This window comes from Embiotoca jacksoni, unplaced genomic scaffold, assembly GCF_022577435.1.
Source record: "Embiotoca jacksoni isolate LCO1_2020_lvr unplaced genomic scaffold, fEmbJac1.0.p SCAF_4, whole genome shotgun sequence".
Taxonomy (NCBI): domain Eukaryota; kingdom Metazoa; phylum Chordata; class Actinopteri; family Embiotocidae; genus Embiotoca; species Embiotoca jacksoni.
In genome coordinates, this window is record NW_027185392.1 from 1,884,220 (window position 1) to 1,899,685 (window position 15,466).

Below are 15,466 nucleotides of genomic sequence, written 5' to 3' on the forward strand. Positions count from 1 at the left end.
AATAATCCCGTCATTAATTAGAACCAAACGGGTGACGTCACTGCTGGTTGACTCTCTGACTCAGCCTACGACGCACTTTCTTTCTGTGGAGGCTAACTGTGACGCTCACGCAGGGTTGTCAGCTCAGAGCATCTTGAATCAGATGTTAAGCTGCTTAGGTTTCTGTTGCGCTACCTCCTCTTCCTCCTCTTCCTCCTCCATACTTCCTCCTTTAAAACATTAGAGAACAATAGGAAGCGATGTAGAGAGACGCAGCGCGACATCCAAACCGTATCAATAATGGATGATCTTTTAATCTAGAAGCACTGTCTCTCACACACAATACAGGAGGTCAGAGGGAGCAGCTTCGTATATTTAATGTATTTTATCTTTGCTGTTTTAATCTGATGCTGCCATTTCTACTACAGCAGCACGGCTCTCTGCTCTGTATGACATAAATAATAATAAGGGATGCAGCGTTGGGGGCAAAGTGAGCACCATGTTTCATTCATGTCTGGACTTCAGCTGTTTACTCAGAGTAAAATAGAGATGTCAGCCAGGGATATGCAGTTAATGCAAAAACTGTGGCTGAATTATTTTTTTTCCTGGAGAACAGTTTGGGTATAAATATTTCTGTTGCAGTGGCACATTCAGGTCAGGACTCACTTCCACTCTGTGTGGACAGCTGGCGACTGAACTGCAGGACTTTTACGGCACCGACCGAGTCGGTTCAGAAGTATCTAAAATGTTCTTGTCTTCCACTTGTGTGTGTTTTAAAAAGCATAACTTTTGCTGCGTTGACACCAGAGTATATGGAGCGATAGGAGGGCCGTAATAAAGAATAAATCTGTAAAAGAGAAAGGAAATAAATGTGGGAATAAATAAATGAAGTAGTATAAAGACAAATAACAAAGTTTGTTTTTGCTTTTCCCATATTATCTTTACTTTTCCCGTATTGCTTTTGCTTTTACTACTTTACCAAATCCAAATGAAATAAAAGAAACAAGATGAAACTGCCGGCCCTCTGATTGGTGGAGAACCCACATCCTGGTCGTGGTTCTGTTTCTGACCTACAGAAAGTCCACAATGTTTGTCCACCTGTCTTCACCCACTGCAGTTTATTTACCTCCAGCTGTAGACTGTAAATAAAAACAGGAAGTGGCCTCGGTGGCGCCCCCCGCAGGCTACCGTCTACTGGCTGAACCAAAAATTGCACAGAGGTCGGTTCCTTCCGGAGCTCGGGGAGACGAGTTTGTTCATCCTCTGAAGGAGGAGGCGTGACGCCGACTCCCCCTCTGACAACGAGCATGCAGCCGTCACATGGGAGCGGCCTGTCACTGTGACTCCCTCTGTGACACAACAATGGAGGTTACAAAGGTTACACGACACAGCAGGAAGCAGCAGCGGTCCAGAGGACACAACCATGAGACACAGAAGACAGAAAAAAAAAACCTCAGGAAGCTCCGGGATCGGCCTCCGTCCTCCTGCAGGGGACGACCCTGCTGCTGCGACTGCACACACACCTCAAACACACACAGGGAGGCTCAACCCTCCAGTCCAGAGCTTTGAGTTCAACATTTCAGCTGTCGCCCTCTTGTTTTCTTCGGAGCCATAAGTGACCGTATTTGAACGATCTGACACTCGTCCCCGCCCACCTAGAGTCGAAAACCTGACTGCACAACAGGCCTGTCAATCGAACAGACACGTCCCCAAACATTGCTTTTGATTGAGTCCTCATATTCAGCCCTTCAAGGACTTCGGATGGTTTTCCTGATTGTTTCGATCAGAAATGTTTGATTTTGTAGGGACTTTTCTTAAAACTTATGATGTAATTTGTGGAGCTTTAATTGAGTTTTTTGCAGTAAGATTGTGACCTGCTAAAGAGTAATATATGCGTACTTCCTTCTGATGATAATCCTGCTGCACATCCCAGAAATATTCGCCTTGTAATGCGTTTTTCTTTCTGTGTTGAACTTAGAGAACCATCACGGGGCTCAAAGTGATAAAAAGTGTCTAAAAGTGACGTAGCTTTACAGAACAGACAGTCTGTGACTGTAATATAGAAAACAAAGGCTCCATCTGCTGTCACAATAAGAGCTTTAAATGCTTTTTAAATCACATTCATTTAATACTAAAACAAAGTTCAGTCTCTTACAGCTGGAAGTGTGGAGAAAACTCATTCAACATATTCCTCATTCCCATCATAAGAACACATTTCCCACAAACCCCGTCACTTCCTGTTGTTGCAGTTAGCTAGCAGCAGTTTGTTTTGATGGTGAGAGGAGAGGGGGCGGAGCCTCGCTGGTTGGAAATGAACTCTTAGTTTTGGCAATAAAGTCAGTTTTATTTTGAATGGAGACTTTATGATGTCATACTTTCAGCAGAGATTCTGTTTCTGTTGATTTTGCAAAATTACAAACTCCTGCAAGTAGATTTATCTGAAACATTCAACAGGTAGAATCCAAGAAAGACGCAGATGCAGCCACACGTCTTTGACTGCAAAACAAACCAATAATTACACCTGTCAGAATGATTCTGGACCCTGCAGACGTTCTCTTTTCTGAACAACTTTACTGCGATTCATCAATCCTACATATCGGCAACGTCTCACCTGCTGTCTGCGACGAAGACGTTGAGGAGCGCGGCTCCGTCTGGCGGAGGTTTGGTTCCAAGTGCTGACAGAATTATTTATAACTAGCTCTCTGATTATGCAACAAAACAGCCCGATGAAGCCAACACGAAGAGACAGAGATAAGAGGCCTTTTGCATCTGGCCGTACTGAGCGCCGAGGAGACCTCAGTTTATCCCTTCCATTATGTAAGAGCCTTCCTCCACCAGCACGGCATGCGGCACACTCCCAGATGAAGTTAGACAATGCAAGAGACGAGGATCCGGACGTTATTCTGCCGAGTCAGGAGGAGACTTAAAAACATCCCAGTTAGTAATCTGGGATGTTCGGATTGATAACCTGTAGGACTTTAAATGTAGTTGATTATCAGCAGATGTTCAGGCAACTGTTGCACCGAGGAGGAAACATAGAAGACATGACGGCTGATCTGAGACGAGAGGAAGATATAAGTACGAGAAATGAAGAGAAGGAGGTCTGATCAGACCGATGACGATATGTATAAAAGTCTTCGTAGCTTCCGGGTCTAAAAAAATTAGGCCAATGCAGAAGTGCCTGAAGCTGCAATACCACCGAGTGCCACTGGAGGTTGTATCCAAAAAGCCTCCTGCTCCGTAGACTCCCATTCAACTTTTCTCATTAAATACAAAGTCAATAAATATTTTCCACGAGTTGTCTCGTGCTGTTAGTTAAAGTCGTTCCTCTTTAGTTTTCTGGCGGTCCATCTGAAAATAATCCCGTCATTAATTAGAAAATAAGCTTCAAAAAGATGTGTTTTTGGGGGCGTGTCTGTTTGATTGACAGGTCCGTGGTGCAGTCAGGTTACAGCTATCGGTGGGCGGGACGTAGTATCGTCAGGTTTCCAATCAGATCAGTCGGATCCACCGCTCGCTCCTCCCCCAGCTCGTCCAAATATGGTCACTTCCTGCTCCAAACCGCTCCGAACTAGCAAAGACGGCGACGGACAGAATCTGAACTGGAGGCTTCGTAACATTCACAAACCAACGGGAGACGTCACTGCTGGTTTCTGCTTGGAGCAGACGGAGAGCCGCCGCTGCTGTCGGCCATGTTGTTTCTGAGCTGCAGCAGCCGGAAGAAGTAAAAGTGAAAGAAGTCCAAAAGGTGAATCTGTTGCTGCACGATGACGACACGCTGGAGGGGAGCGTGACGAAACACGAACATGTGAAGAACGTCGGAAGAGTAAAAAGAGTGACGAGATGAAAGCGGACGTTTGTCTTCCAAAACTCCTCCAGTTCTCACTTCAACCGTCTTTAATCTGAACGTATTCTACACGTGGAAACACTGAACAACAAATCCACACGTGAGCGACAGGACCGGGGCACTTCCTGCGTCGGCGTCAGTCGGCGTGTTTGTTGGACTCCCGATTCTCCGAACAGCAGAAATCACTTTGAAACCTCGCGGAGGTGAAAGTGTTCCCGTGTCGTGCTGAGAAGAGAACAGACGACGACCTCGACGAAACAGCAGCTCTTCTGCATCGATGCTTCCTTTTCATGTTTCATCTGGGGCCGAAGAGAACAAACAAACCGGGCCGGTCCTGATGCTCGGCCTGAAATATGAATAAACGTCTCGGCACAGCATCACTAAATTATAGCCGCGGCTCGTCATGCTGCTCGTCTTGAGACCCAGCGGGCGGTCGTCAGATGGGTCAAGGACACGAACACAACCTCCACCTACGACCTCCACCAGGCCCGGTAACTGAGGCTCAGCCTGAGATATAAATCATAGCAGCTCGTCTGAGAACCAGCAGGCAGCTCTCAGAGGACAAACTGGGTCAGCTGAGTCAAGGGCAAGACCACCACCTCCACCCGCTGACTCCACCCACCATCGACCCACCAGGCAGCGTTCAGACGGCAAACAAGTCATCTGCTTGGTAAAAGGACACGACCGTGACTTCTGACCTCCACCCATAATTTCTGACCCAAGTATCAACCAGCGGTGACGTCGCCCGTTGGTTTGTGAACGTTATGAAGCCTCCCGTTCGGATTCTGTCCGTCGCCATCTTTGCTAGTTCGGAGCGGTTTGGAGCAGGAAGTGACCATATTTGGACGAGGTGTTCAGTCTCCTGCTTGCTCTTCGCATCGTCGCTAACAGGCGGCTCGCTTCGTGTGAGAGTCACACAGGCCACTCTGCCAGGCCAGAGTCACAACTGCATGCCGTGTGTGTGGTTCATTCATGCAAACAAGAAGTCTGGCCTGCAGTCCGAACAGCTGATCACCTCCTCGGTGAGTGGTTGTTTGGTTGATGAGCCTCCTGATGAAAACATCAGACATTATTTCTGCTCCTCTCTCCACGCTGCCCCCCCACCCCTTACCCCCCCCCCCCCCCCCCCCTCCAGGCCAGTCAGATCATGACACGATCATGCTGACAGACGAGAGACCGAGCCGCAGCGACCGGGAGGCGGGGCTTCACATGAGTGATTTGTTCTCTCGCCCGCTTCGCGCTCACACGTTCCCCCTCCCGGATGAGAAAAGTCGGCCTCGGTCTCACGTTCACACTTCCCGTCACGCTCGTCGGCCTGCAGACGCCTCGACCCCGCTCTGAGGTGAAGAGACGCCCTCCACCCTCAACCCCCCCAACGCTTCGTCTCCGTGGCGCTAAGATGGAGTCCGTTCTGCAGCTGCAGTACTCGTTCGTGCTAATTAGCTGCAGGATTAACCCGTACATCAAAAACACTACATTTCCCAGCTGCCCCTGGGGTATTTTTGGGCATTACAGCCGAGAACAGCCCCGTGCTGTGACAGAGACGGGGTCGACTGCTGCCTTCAGCCAAATGTTCACTTAGTGTGGCTACCCCCCCCCCCCCCCCCCCCCCCCCCCCCACCACCACCACCACCACCGCCTTCCCCATGCGCACGCGCACACACACACACACACACACACACACACAGGGACCAACACCACTTAACTGTGCTTTCCAGCCACATGTTCCCTTCAGCAGTAACAAGAATTCTTTTGGTCATATTTGTCATGCGCCGTAACAACAGAGGCAGTGACAGACAAACACACACACACACACACACACACACACACACACACACACACACACACACACTGATCGGCTATGCCCTGTGCAACACTTGTCAGATTTGCTCTCCCCGGCTGAGCCTGGTAATAAACACTGCTGTTGATCGTCGCTCCGTCTCCTCGGGCTTCTTCCAGTCGAGCTGAGCAGCTCCAGACGTCACGACTTCCATCGCAGTGTTCACATTTTCACTCGGAACCTCGTCAGCTGGTGGATTTTATGTTTTGACTTGAAGCAGCGGGGAATGTGTACACCCGTCGATGTTTCCCCGTAGAGACGCGGTAACGCCACGACGGCCTGCGACGCCTGACGGGACCGAGGCTTCTCGTGAGCTCCTGCTAAACGTCAGCATTTCTGAGAATGTGCCCCCCTCCCTTCCCCGTATGTTGCGTCGCTGTCAGTCTCTTCCTGTTTTATTTTGTTGTTTTCCGTGGACAGGAAAAGAGTCCGTATGAACGGCGCCCTCTTGTGGTATTCACGACGTCAGAACTAAAATTTTTCGAAAAGCTTCGAGTTCACGAGCTGTGACGTGTTTACTGACGTTTACAGAAAGGTCAGAGGTCGTGGAAGTTCATGTTTGGTTGGATGTTAAGCTAATATATTGTAATTTTAGTCATGTAGAGCTTGTCTTTTGTTTGTTTGTTTCATAACTTTGATAATAGCCTACATCTGAGGAAAATGTTGATCTTCCCGACGGCCTCTGTGTCTTTGTATTCCCTGCATTACGTTCACCCCCCCTTCCCCGTTAGCGTACAGAATTTTTAGCCTCTGCAGCTTCTAGACACCGTCCACGTTGCTGTTGCCTAGCAACAGTGTTTTTACGACTTAACGCCCAGCCGACGGTGCTCACCACTTCCAATGTTGTAACCATGAGTTCCATTGGAACGCAGCATTACTTTGTGTTAGTTCGCTGCGTTCAGCTGCGCCTCATCAGCACATTTCCGGGTTTCTACCGTATTTTAAACTGTCACCTTCCGGTTTAATCGTTTCTCCGGAGAAACTCCCGTTACCTGCACGACTTCATTTGGATAATCATCAAACACAGATTCACAAGTTTTGTGGATCTGTCTTACGTTAGAAGTCAGATGGTCTACGAAACACAGTGGAGACGCGCAGCCTGATTCAAACAGCGAGACAACAGCTGCTCTCTGCAGGCAGCTGCCAGACGGAGGCTGTGTCCTTTGTGAGCAAGATATTCTGTCACTTCCAACTTTCTCTCCTAGTGATCATTCGACATGTTTATACGGCTGAAATCATCCGTCTTTACATTCTGTCTACGAAAAGATTTTAAACGAAGAGCAGCAGCTGAGAAACGGTTTCTGATTAACGTGTCGTCTTGATAACGTGTGTTTCAGTCTCTGTTTCACATCTGTCCTGTTGAGAGACAGAAAAACATGTAGAGAACTGCTTTGGCTGTAAAATGCAGCTAATGCGGCACAACGGGGATTAAAACATTTATAGAATGTTCCTGTTGAACGCAGCACAGTGATGCACACGGAGCGGGGTTGTGTCACCGTGAATTTGTCCCCCAGAGTCAGACTGTCAACACTGAGTTCTACTGGGACCTTCTGAGGCGTCTGTTCTGGTTTGGACTTATTTTGTGCTTCGTAGTCTTCAGGTCAGTCTGGGTTTTCTACTTCCCGTTAGATTTTGAAATGACTCATCCCTTGTGTCTGTCTTGTTTCACTTCCTGTCCTTTCTATGATTGTTGGCCCTGATTAGTTTCAGCAGTCCCTCGTTGTCCTTCCCTCCCTGTTGTATTTTAGTCTGTGTGCTCTTCTTCCCTCTTTGACAGTTTGTGTCAGTTACTAGTTGAGGTATGTGGCTCTGTGGCGCAACGGATAGCGCATTGGACTTCTAGCTAAACACTGAAGAAGTGATTCAAAGGTTGTGGGTTCGAGTCCCACCAGAGTCTCTTTGATTTAATAGATGCATGTTATCGGTCTTTGAGAAGTAAAGAACACCTGTTAAAAAACAGCCATGACACTGGAGTGGAAATTACTCCATGGGCTCAGGAACACTTGGCTGTAAGTGGTTTTGTTGAGGATTTCATGTCCCCCAAAAATGTATGTTTCTCTGCTCCAGTTTCAAAGGTGAAACCACAAATGTTCACGTCACAAAAACATGTTGAACTCAGCTGCTGATGTTGATCAAGAGACGACACTTGGAATACTTCCTCATGAAGGTTGTTGCTTCCTCCGCTCCGTGTGCATCACTGTGCTGCGTTCGGGAACACTACTTGTACAGTAGCGGTCCAGCTGGGCCTTTTTAAACATCATAATCTTGTATTTGGATTCACATGTCTGCCCTCACATGACAAACATCCAGCAATCAGGGCTAATTAGACACTTAGTGTCCAGATATAGTTAATTATTGTAATCACTGCTCTCTGATTAATCAGGATATTTTTAGGGACTCACAGCCGCCCTGTAAGCTGTATTTTCATGCGAATCTGCACTCATATTATCTCATTTTGCACATATTTGTTTATACTTTGCATCTTTTCTGTTAGACTGTGGAATTACTGAGTGCCAGCAGCGATGAAGTGGCAGATAAACCCAGATGTTATAAGCCGACAGATTAGAGCGCTCACGTGTTGCCACTCTGCTAATAAATCAGATAAGAGAATTTTCACTACCAGTTTTGAGAGCGGGGACTATTTTATTTTTTACTGCTCCTTGTGACATCGTCCTGAGGCTGACGTAAACCTTCGTGGCATCTTTCTGTACATTCACTGGGAGCACATTTCAAAGCAAGTGTAAAGGCTGCATCAGGAAGGATGTTTGAAAGAGGAAAAGCACAACGCCAGAACATATTTAAGTTGTCTGGACGTTTCACTGGTGGATGAGGACAGAGTCTGGGACACCGCCGAGGAGCCACTTTACTTTGCGAGGCAGACTGTGAGGGTTTCTACTCTCCAGGACGACTTCTGACTACTTCCTGTCTGACGTCAGAACCAGTCAGAGTACAGACGGTTTAAAAAGATGGACGAAGTGACGGCAAAGTATCTGAAAACTGGTCCCTTTAAATACAAATTTTGAAATCTGGTCATATAAAGTTCCTGTTATCTCGTTGATGTTTGAGTTAATTTTCTGATCGGTCTGTTATTGACTTTTGATGCATTGAAAAGGGTGTCGTCATGATTGACATTTTCTTTGAATAAAATAATTTCGGAGAAACGCAGCAGCCAAAACCTGCAGTTCCTCCAATGTCCACTAGAGGCTCCAGCAGCGAGTCAGTCCCCACAGACCCTCATGTTAAAATTTCACAGCAGAAATCAACATGTTTACAGCGTGGTGCAAAACACTGTTTTGGTCTCCGTAGCAAAGTTCTCCGTTTACGACAACTGTACGAATTTGTAAGCCCCGCCCCCAAACATATCTGTGTTTGAGTCCTAATATGTAATGAATGCTGGAATGATTTTCAGAAGGACCAGAACACTGATCAGAAGGAGGGAATTTATCTAATGACACCTTGATGACTTTACTGACTTTGTACTTCAGGAGAGCACTTGATGCTTTTTCAATGGGAGTCTGTTGGAGACAGCCCCTAGTGGTCCTCAGTGGTACTGCACTTTAAGAGACTTCTGCTTTGGTTTCCCTTTTCAGACCCGGAGACGACGAACATTTTTACATACAGTGTATGATTCAGTAACGGTGAGGCGTCAGGGAACAGCAGTTGGTTTTACAGTAATTCTCTCTGACAGCTGAACTGAAATGACACACTGACTCCTATTTATTTTGGTTCATATTCGTGTTCAGGCCATAATTATCCTCCTTTTCATTCATCCATATAAAATCATTGGATGTGTTTCTGCCTCTGTGGAAGAGACCGACATGTTCTGGATCAAATTGAGCAGTTTTTTTTATTTATTTTTTTATGTATTTAGTTATTTACTGGAGTGCTTAGTGTTTGCCCAGATGTCACTCTGACTGGAAGAGCCTCTGAAACAGCATTTAGCAAACAGAAAACTAAAACTTCAGGCTGGAGAATTGAGGCCAAAGGCTTGTCATGGAGGAGACGGAAACAAATACTAAAACATTAAAGAGAGACAGGTCTGTTTGTGAGCACAAGCATCCTGCATTATGCAGGCAACTTATGGAAATCACATAAAACACTTCACTTTGTGCAGGACATTTAAATTACTGAAAAGTGTTCTGTGAGTAGAGATAAAGTTGACCTGTTAAACACATTCAACATATTTACCTGAACAGACTGAGGGTTTTAATACCGGGTTTCCAGGTTCGTAGTTGTCCTCTGAGCTTTGTTTGATCCGGATTTTACTTCACTTTGTGTTTAATTTACAGACTTAATTGATTTTGCACCTTTGCCCAGGGTTGTCTTTCTGTTTTATTTACCTGCTTTTCATAAGTTTTTCTACATACTGCCTCCTGTGTCGTGTATTCAGGTCCTGCTCCTCGCTACAGTGTGACAGGCCTGTCAATCAAACAGAACCCCCCCCCCCCAAAAAAAAAAACAAAAAAAAAAAACAGGTCTTTTTTGATGCTCTGAACTGACAACCCTGCGTGAGCGTCACAGTTAGCATCCACAGAAAGAAAGTGTGTCGCAGGCTGAGTCACAGAGTCAACCAGCAGTGATGTCACCCATTTGGTTTGTGAACGTTATGAAGCGTCCACTTCAGATTTTGTCCGTCACCATTTTATTCGTTTGGAGCGGTTTGGAGCAGGAAGTGACCATATTTGGACGAGCTGGGGGAGGAGCGAGCGGTGGATCCGACTGATCTGATTGAAAATCCGACGACACTATGTCCCGCCCACCGATAGCTGTAACCTGACTGGACCACATGCCTCTCAATCAAACGGACCCCAAAAACACATCTTTTTGAAGCTTATTTTCTAATTAATGACGGGATTATTTTCAGATGGACCGCCAGAAAACGAGTAAGAAGGAGCGACTTTAGCTAACAACACCGAGATAACTGGTGGAGAAATTTTATTGACTTTATATTGTATGAGAGAAGTTGAATGGGAGTCTATGGAGCCAGAGGCTTTTTAGAGCCGACCTCTAGTGGCACTCGGTGGTATTGCAGTTTAAGGCACTTCTGCATCGGCCTCATTTTACATAGCTGGAAGTTGCGAACACTTTTATAAACAGTCTGTGGTTGCTCCTCTCACATCTCCAGTTTATTCCTTCATTTATTATTCAGATTTCTCTCGTTATTGATTTAATTATAATTCTCCTTTACTCCACTAAATCGGACCACTTTAGTTGTTTACCTTCAGCCTCCTGTGTTTGTTCAGTTTATTTTTTTCTTCATTTTTCTCTGACGTGTATTTTATTATGTTCCTTGCATCATGGTGATATCACACTCCCAAATAAAACAGAATTGAACTGAAATTGTCGTGAGAACGAACAAAGTGTAAGACTCAATAACAGCCCGAAGGTCACAGTCACAGCAGATACAAATCGCAGTTTAGCCGAGTGAAGTCGCCGCTTTCAGACGTCATATCAGATCAGTTATTGAACGCCGCTTTGCGATATCTCCACTTTGTTTCTGCTCTCTCATTTATGACAACGTTACAACGCCTGGATCAGACATGAATGCAGCTCAGAACGGCTGATACGATCGGTCACATAAACGCACTCATCAGCCCCGACACAGATGTTTTAAGATCGATTTGACACTAAAGCCAAAGCAGCGCCGCCGTCAGGCTCTGACTCCGCCCACAGCCAGTGGATGGAGGTCTTTTGTAAAAACGTCCATCTTCACTCATGCACGCCAACACGCAGCTGGAAAGCGTCTGCTGGATGGAGACCAGTGACCGTGGATGATGACAGAGAACACAACAGACAGAACAAAAGAGGCAGAAAACACAGCGTGGCTGTTTCAGGAGGAGCTGCAGGCGCAGCCGGTGCCGAAGCCCGCCGAGTGACACACGATAAGCCCGTTAAAGTTTGTCTCGGAATCCATCCGTGACCCTCTAAGAAGATTTACCGCGGCTTTGATCTGTTCTGCTGCTTTTTTTTTTTTTTTTTGTGCTCTATAAACTTTTTGGAAAACCTCTCTTTGTTTTTAGTTTGCGGGTCGGAAATTCAAATGGCATGTCGGAGTCAAATGCTGCCGGCTTCCTGACAAAAAAAAAAGTTACCTCATAAATAAAGGATGTGCAGCTGAGGGGAGGAGGACGAGGAGGAGGAGGAGGAGGAGAGATGACAGGGCAGGGAATCATGTTAATATCAGCCGGCGTCGACCCGCCTGCTGGGACTGCCCAGCCACAATTAGGGGTTTCACAGACCAGATCTCATGAGCCCGAAGCTTCACATCCTGTGTGACGGACCGCAGCTCCGCTGTCAATCCCTCTAATCCACACATAACCCCCGGCTACGCGTGTCCCAGCTGACCACTGGCATTATTCTTACATTAAGGGATGTCCATGTAGTCGAGCAGCAGGATCAATCAACAAATCCTGCAGGAGGAAGCAGCTGCTTTTTTTTGTTTGTTTTTAAATCTGACACAAATATCAGCTTGAAAACATCAGCATCTTAAAGACGTCGGGCTTTTTTTAAAATTTTTTTTATCCTTTGACTGTCATTAAGACACGTTAAAAGATAAATACTTCATGTTTTCGACAAACAGCTGATCTTCTGCGAAACATCCAGAGAGGGGAAAAAAATAAAAAAAATATCCCCTAATTGTCTGAATAAATCATTTCACTGTGAGGAACGTCATCTACGAGCGGTGCAGATTTCAAACCTGATTCACTCCGTCCAGGAAATCGTGATCTTGCAAATTGCAAAAATTAACGCAAATTCAAGCAATTCCTGCAAGATTTGCTGCAGGGTGCAATTTTCCGGACTGTTTTCAGGCTGATATCATGTTTAGAGGGTAAAGAGGTCGGAGGAGAATTCACCGTCCGATGATGTTTATTTTTAAACTTCCTGAATGTGTCGTGGACGTAACAAAGTGCCACATGTCCACTGATAAAATTAAATTCCCTCGCCAACAATACGACCGGTGCAACGTAAACATTGATAAAACAGGCTGTTTTAAATATATCGGAAACAACAGAGCTGCACAACAACATGACACTAAGACCAGTTCCTGAAAACATGGAGACCGTTCCTGGACAACGTGATCTGATTCCACATCACATCCATCGTGAGTCGGCTCGTGATGAAGCCCAGTGTCAGTATGTACATGCAGCTTCTTTGTCTGCACATGCCCTTTATTGTATTTTATTTTTTAAAAAAAATTCTCCCCACATGTGGAGAAATATCTTCTTGATTGTAATTCACCAGTGTGGATTTATTGTTTATTTTTATTTGTACAGTGGCGATACAGAGCTGGGGGGAATTAATGGCAGTTTATATGTTTATTAGTTTTAAATATGTTAAGGCATGTTGTGTACTTCATGTGTCATGACACAAAAATAAAATTCTATCCTAGTTCTATTCTATCGATGTGCATCATTTATTTATCTACATATTTTACTTTATCTTTGTTTTGGATCCTGTTTATATTTGTTGTTTTTAAACACAGAGATACAAACACCAAAACAACAACATTTCTAAACTTCCCATATCTGATGTTTATAAGGGGCATCGCTGATCCAGATGTTGTAAACATCAGGAACACACAGGTTCATTGAAACACACCTGAACGTGCTCAGCTACCTGCAGAAAATATAATTAGCATCAAAGCACCTCCTACCTGCGTGTGTGCTGTGTGTGTAAATTGTGTGTTTGTTGTTTGCGTTGTTTGAGTAGGTTATATTTTTATGTTATGTGTTTGTTGTGTGTTTGTTGTGTGTTATGTGTGCACGTTGTGTGTGCACGTGTGTGTATTGTGCAAGTATGTTGTATGAGTAAATTGTGTGTCGTTTCAGTACGTGTTATATATAATATCACGACAGTAACTTTGCAAGGTCCACATCTGTTTTTGCGAAGCCGCCTCGTGATAATCAGTCAGGAGCGCTCACGTGCGGCGGCTCTTACCTGAGTGCCAGCATCACCAGCAGCAGCAGCGTCCAGGCGAGGAGCGAGCCCGCCGCAGGCACCTTCCTCCTCCGCATCTCTGCCCCAGAGGCCCGGGAACCTCCGCTCTCTGCGCGGCTCTGGAACTCTCAGCACCGCGGACAGCGCTCGCGCTCCAGCTGTAGTCAGACAGCGCGCGGGGGCAAAGTCACAAACATAACGCAGCAACAGGAAGACCCCCGAAACTCACGGCGCTCTGCTAGATCCCATCATCGGGAGGACGTCGGGAAAGGAGGCGACGACGTTAACTGAAAAAGACAACAAAAAAAAAAGACAAAAAAAAAAGAAAAGCGGAACGAGCGCGAGACAGCTGTTCATACTCTGCTCTGGGCTCGTTCTGTGCCCTCGTGCAGCACGGGGGCAGAGAGACCCGCCCCCCCCCGTCCGGATTGGTATGAGTGGCAGGCGGCTCAGCCAATCATGGCGCTGCCGTTAATGTTTCCAGCTGAAGCACATCTGAAATTAGAAGGCAGCGAGCTGATTCCTCTTCCTCCTCTCAGCGGGTCTCTTCATCCCATCCTCCTCTTCCTCCTGTCTCCTCCGTCTCCTTCTTCTCTGTTTCTTCCTCCATCTGCCTGTCTTTCTGCTCTGTTAGGCAGCATCACACCGGAGTCGCATGTGGCGATGGTAGCCTCCTGTGAAGTCGCCTATGTCGATGACAGGGTGCCATATGTGTCCGGAGTGGGTGTAGGTGACTAACACAGGGATGAAGATTAAAAGTTCAGATTTACATCATGAGCCCCTCCTCACCCCCACACGAGGCAGCACAGAGCAGCATGTCTGTCCCTGTAGATTCTGTTCAGAGCTCTTCAGCTCTGACCTTTCAGGATGAAACGCCGCCGGTCAGCTGGAAGTCCGCTCTCGCTCAACAGGAGACTACATTTACCACAGTACTGTCCATAAGAGCAGTTTGACAGACTGCAGTCACTTTTCAGATGAAGATCTGAGACAATAATAATATAACAATGTTTTATAATTCACCACAATCTGTATATAAAAGTGTTCGTAGCTTCCAGGTCTGAAAAATTAGGCCTATGCAGAAGTGCCTGAAGCTGCAATACCACCGAGTGCCACTAGAGGTCGGCTCCAAAAAGCCTCCATAGACTCCCATTCAACTTCTCTCATGAAATACAAAGTCAATAAATGTTTTCCACAAATTATCTCGGTGTTGTTAGCTGAAGTCGCTCCTTCTTATTAGTTTTCAGACGGTCCATCTGAAAATAATCCCGTCATTAATTAGAAAAATAGCTTCAAAGAGACGTGTTTTTTTGGGGGGGGCGTGTCTGTTTGATTGACAGGCCTGTGGTGCAGTCAGGTTACAGCTATCGGTGGGTGGGTCGTAGTATCGTCAGGTTTCCAATCAGATCAGTCGGATCCACCGCTCGCTCCTCCCCAGCTCGTTCAAAAATGGTCACTTCCTGCTCCGAACTAGCAAGATGGCGACGGACAAAATCTGAACTCGAGGCTTCATGATGGCCCCCAAAAAAATCCCTCTGGCTCCAAAGACATAAACTTTTCCCACGAAAGTCAGAGAGTGAGAGAAAAGAGCAGTGTAGAAAGACAACAAATAAACTATGCTTGGCTAAACAAGCGTGGCTGTTTTTCGGCGTGAGTAGATTTCTTCACTGTCAGCCGACGTCAAATCTTCAAACTTCCTCTTTTCCTGGCGGTATGTTCCCTGTTCGACAGGTGTGTTCTCCCAGCTGCTCCTGAACGCATCATTCACCCCTTTTTCTGTATCTTATACCCCAAGGTTTGTACCTTGTGAGACTTTCACTCAGTAAACGTGACGGCGACTTGATCCAGATGTGATGAACTGGATC

General features: G+C 46.2%; 1 protein-coding gene and 1 non-coding gene across 2 annotated transcripts in view; one reads left to right on the forward strand and one right to left on the reverse strand.

The window, feature by feature from the left end:
* Positions 1–13,940, reverse strand: part of LOC138209296 (glycine receptor subunit alpha-3-like) — a 50,356-nt gene extending 36,416 nt beyond the window's left edge. The window contains 1 exon segment of the mRNA XM_069167765.1: positions 13,605–13,940. Coding sequence (XP_069023866.1) covers positions 13,605–13,681 — 77 coding nt within the window. The 5' untranslated portion in view covers positions 13,682–13,940.
* trnar-ucu (transfer RNA arginine (anticodon UCU)) lies at positions 7,472–7,563 on the forward strand. Its single transcript is given in 2 exon segments — positions 7,472–7,508; positions 7,528–7,563. It is a non-coding gene; the product is annotated as a tRNA-Arg (tRNA).
* Positions 13,941–15,466: the final 1,526 nt, after the last annotated feature.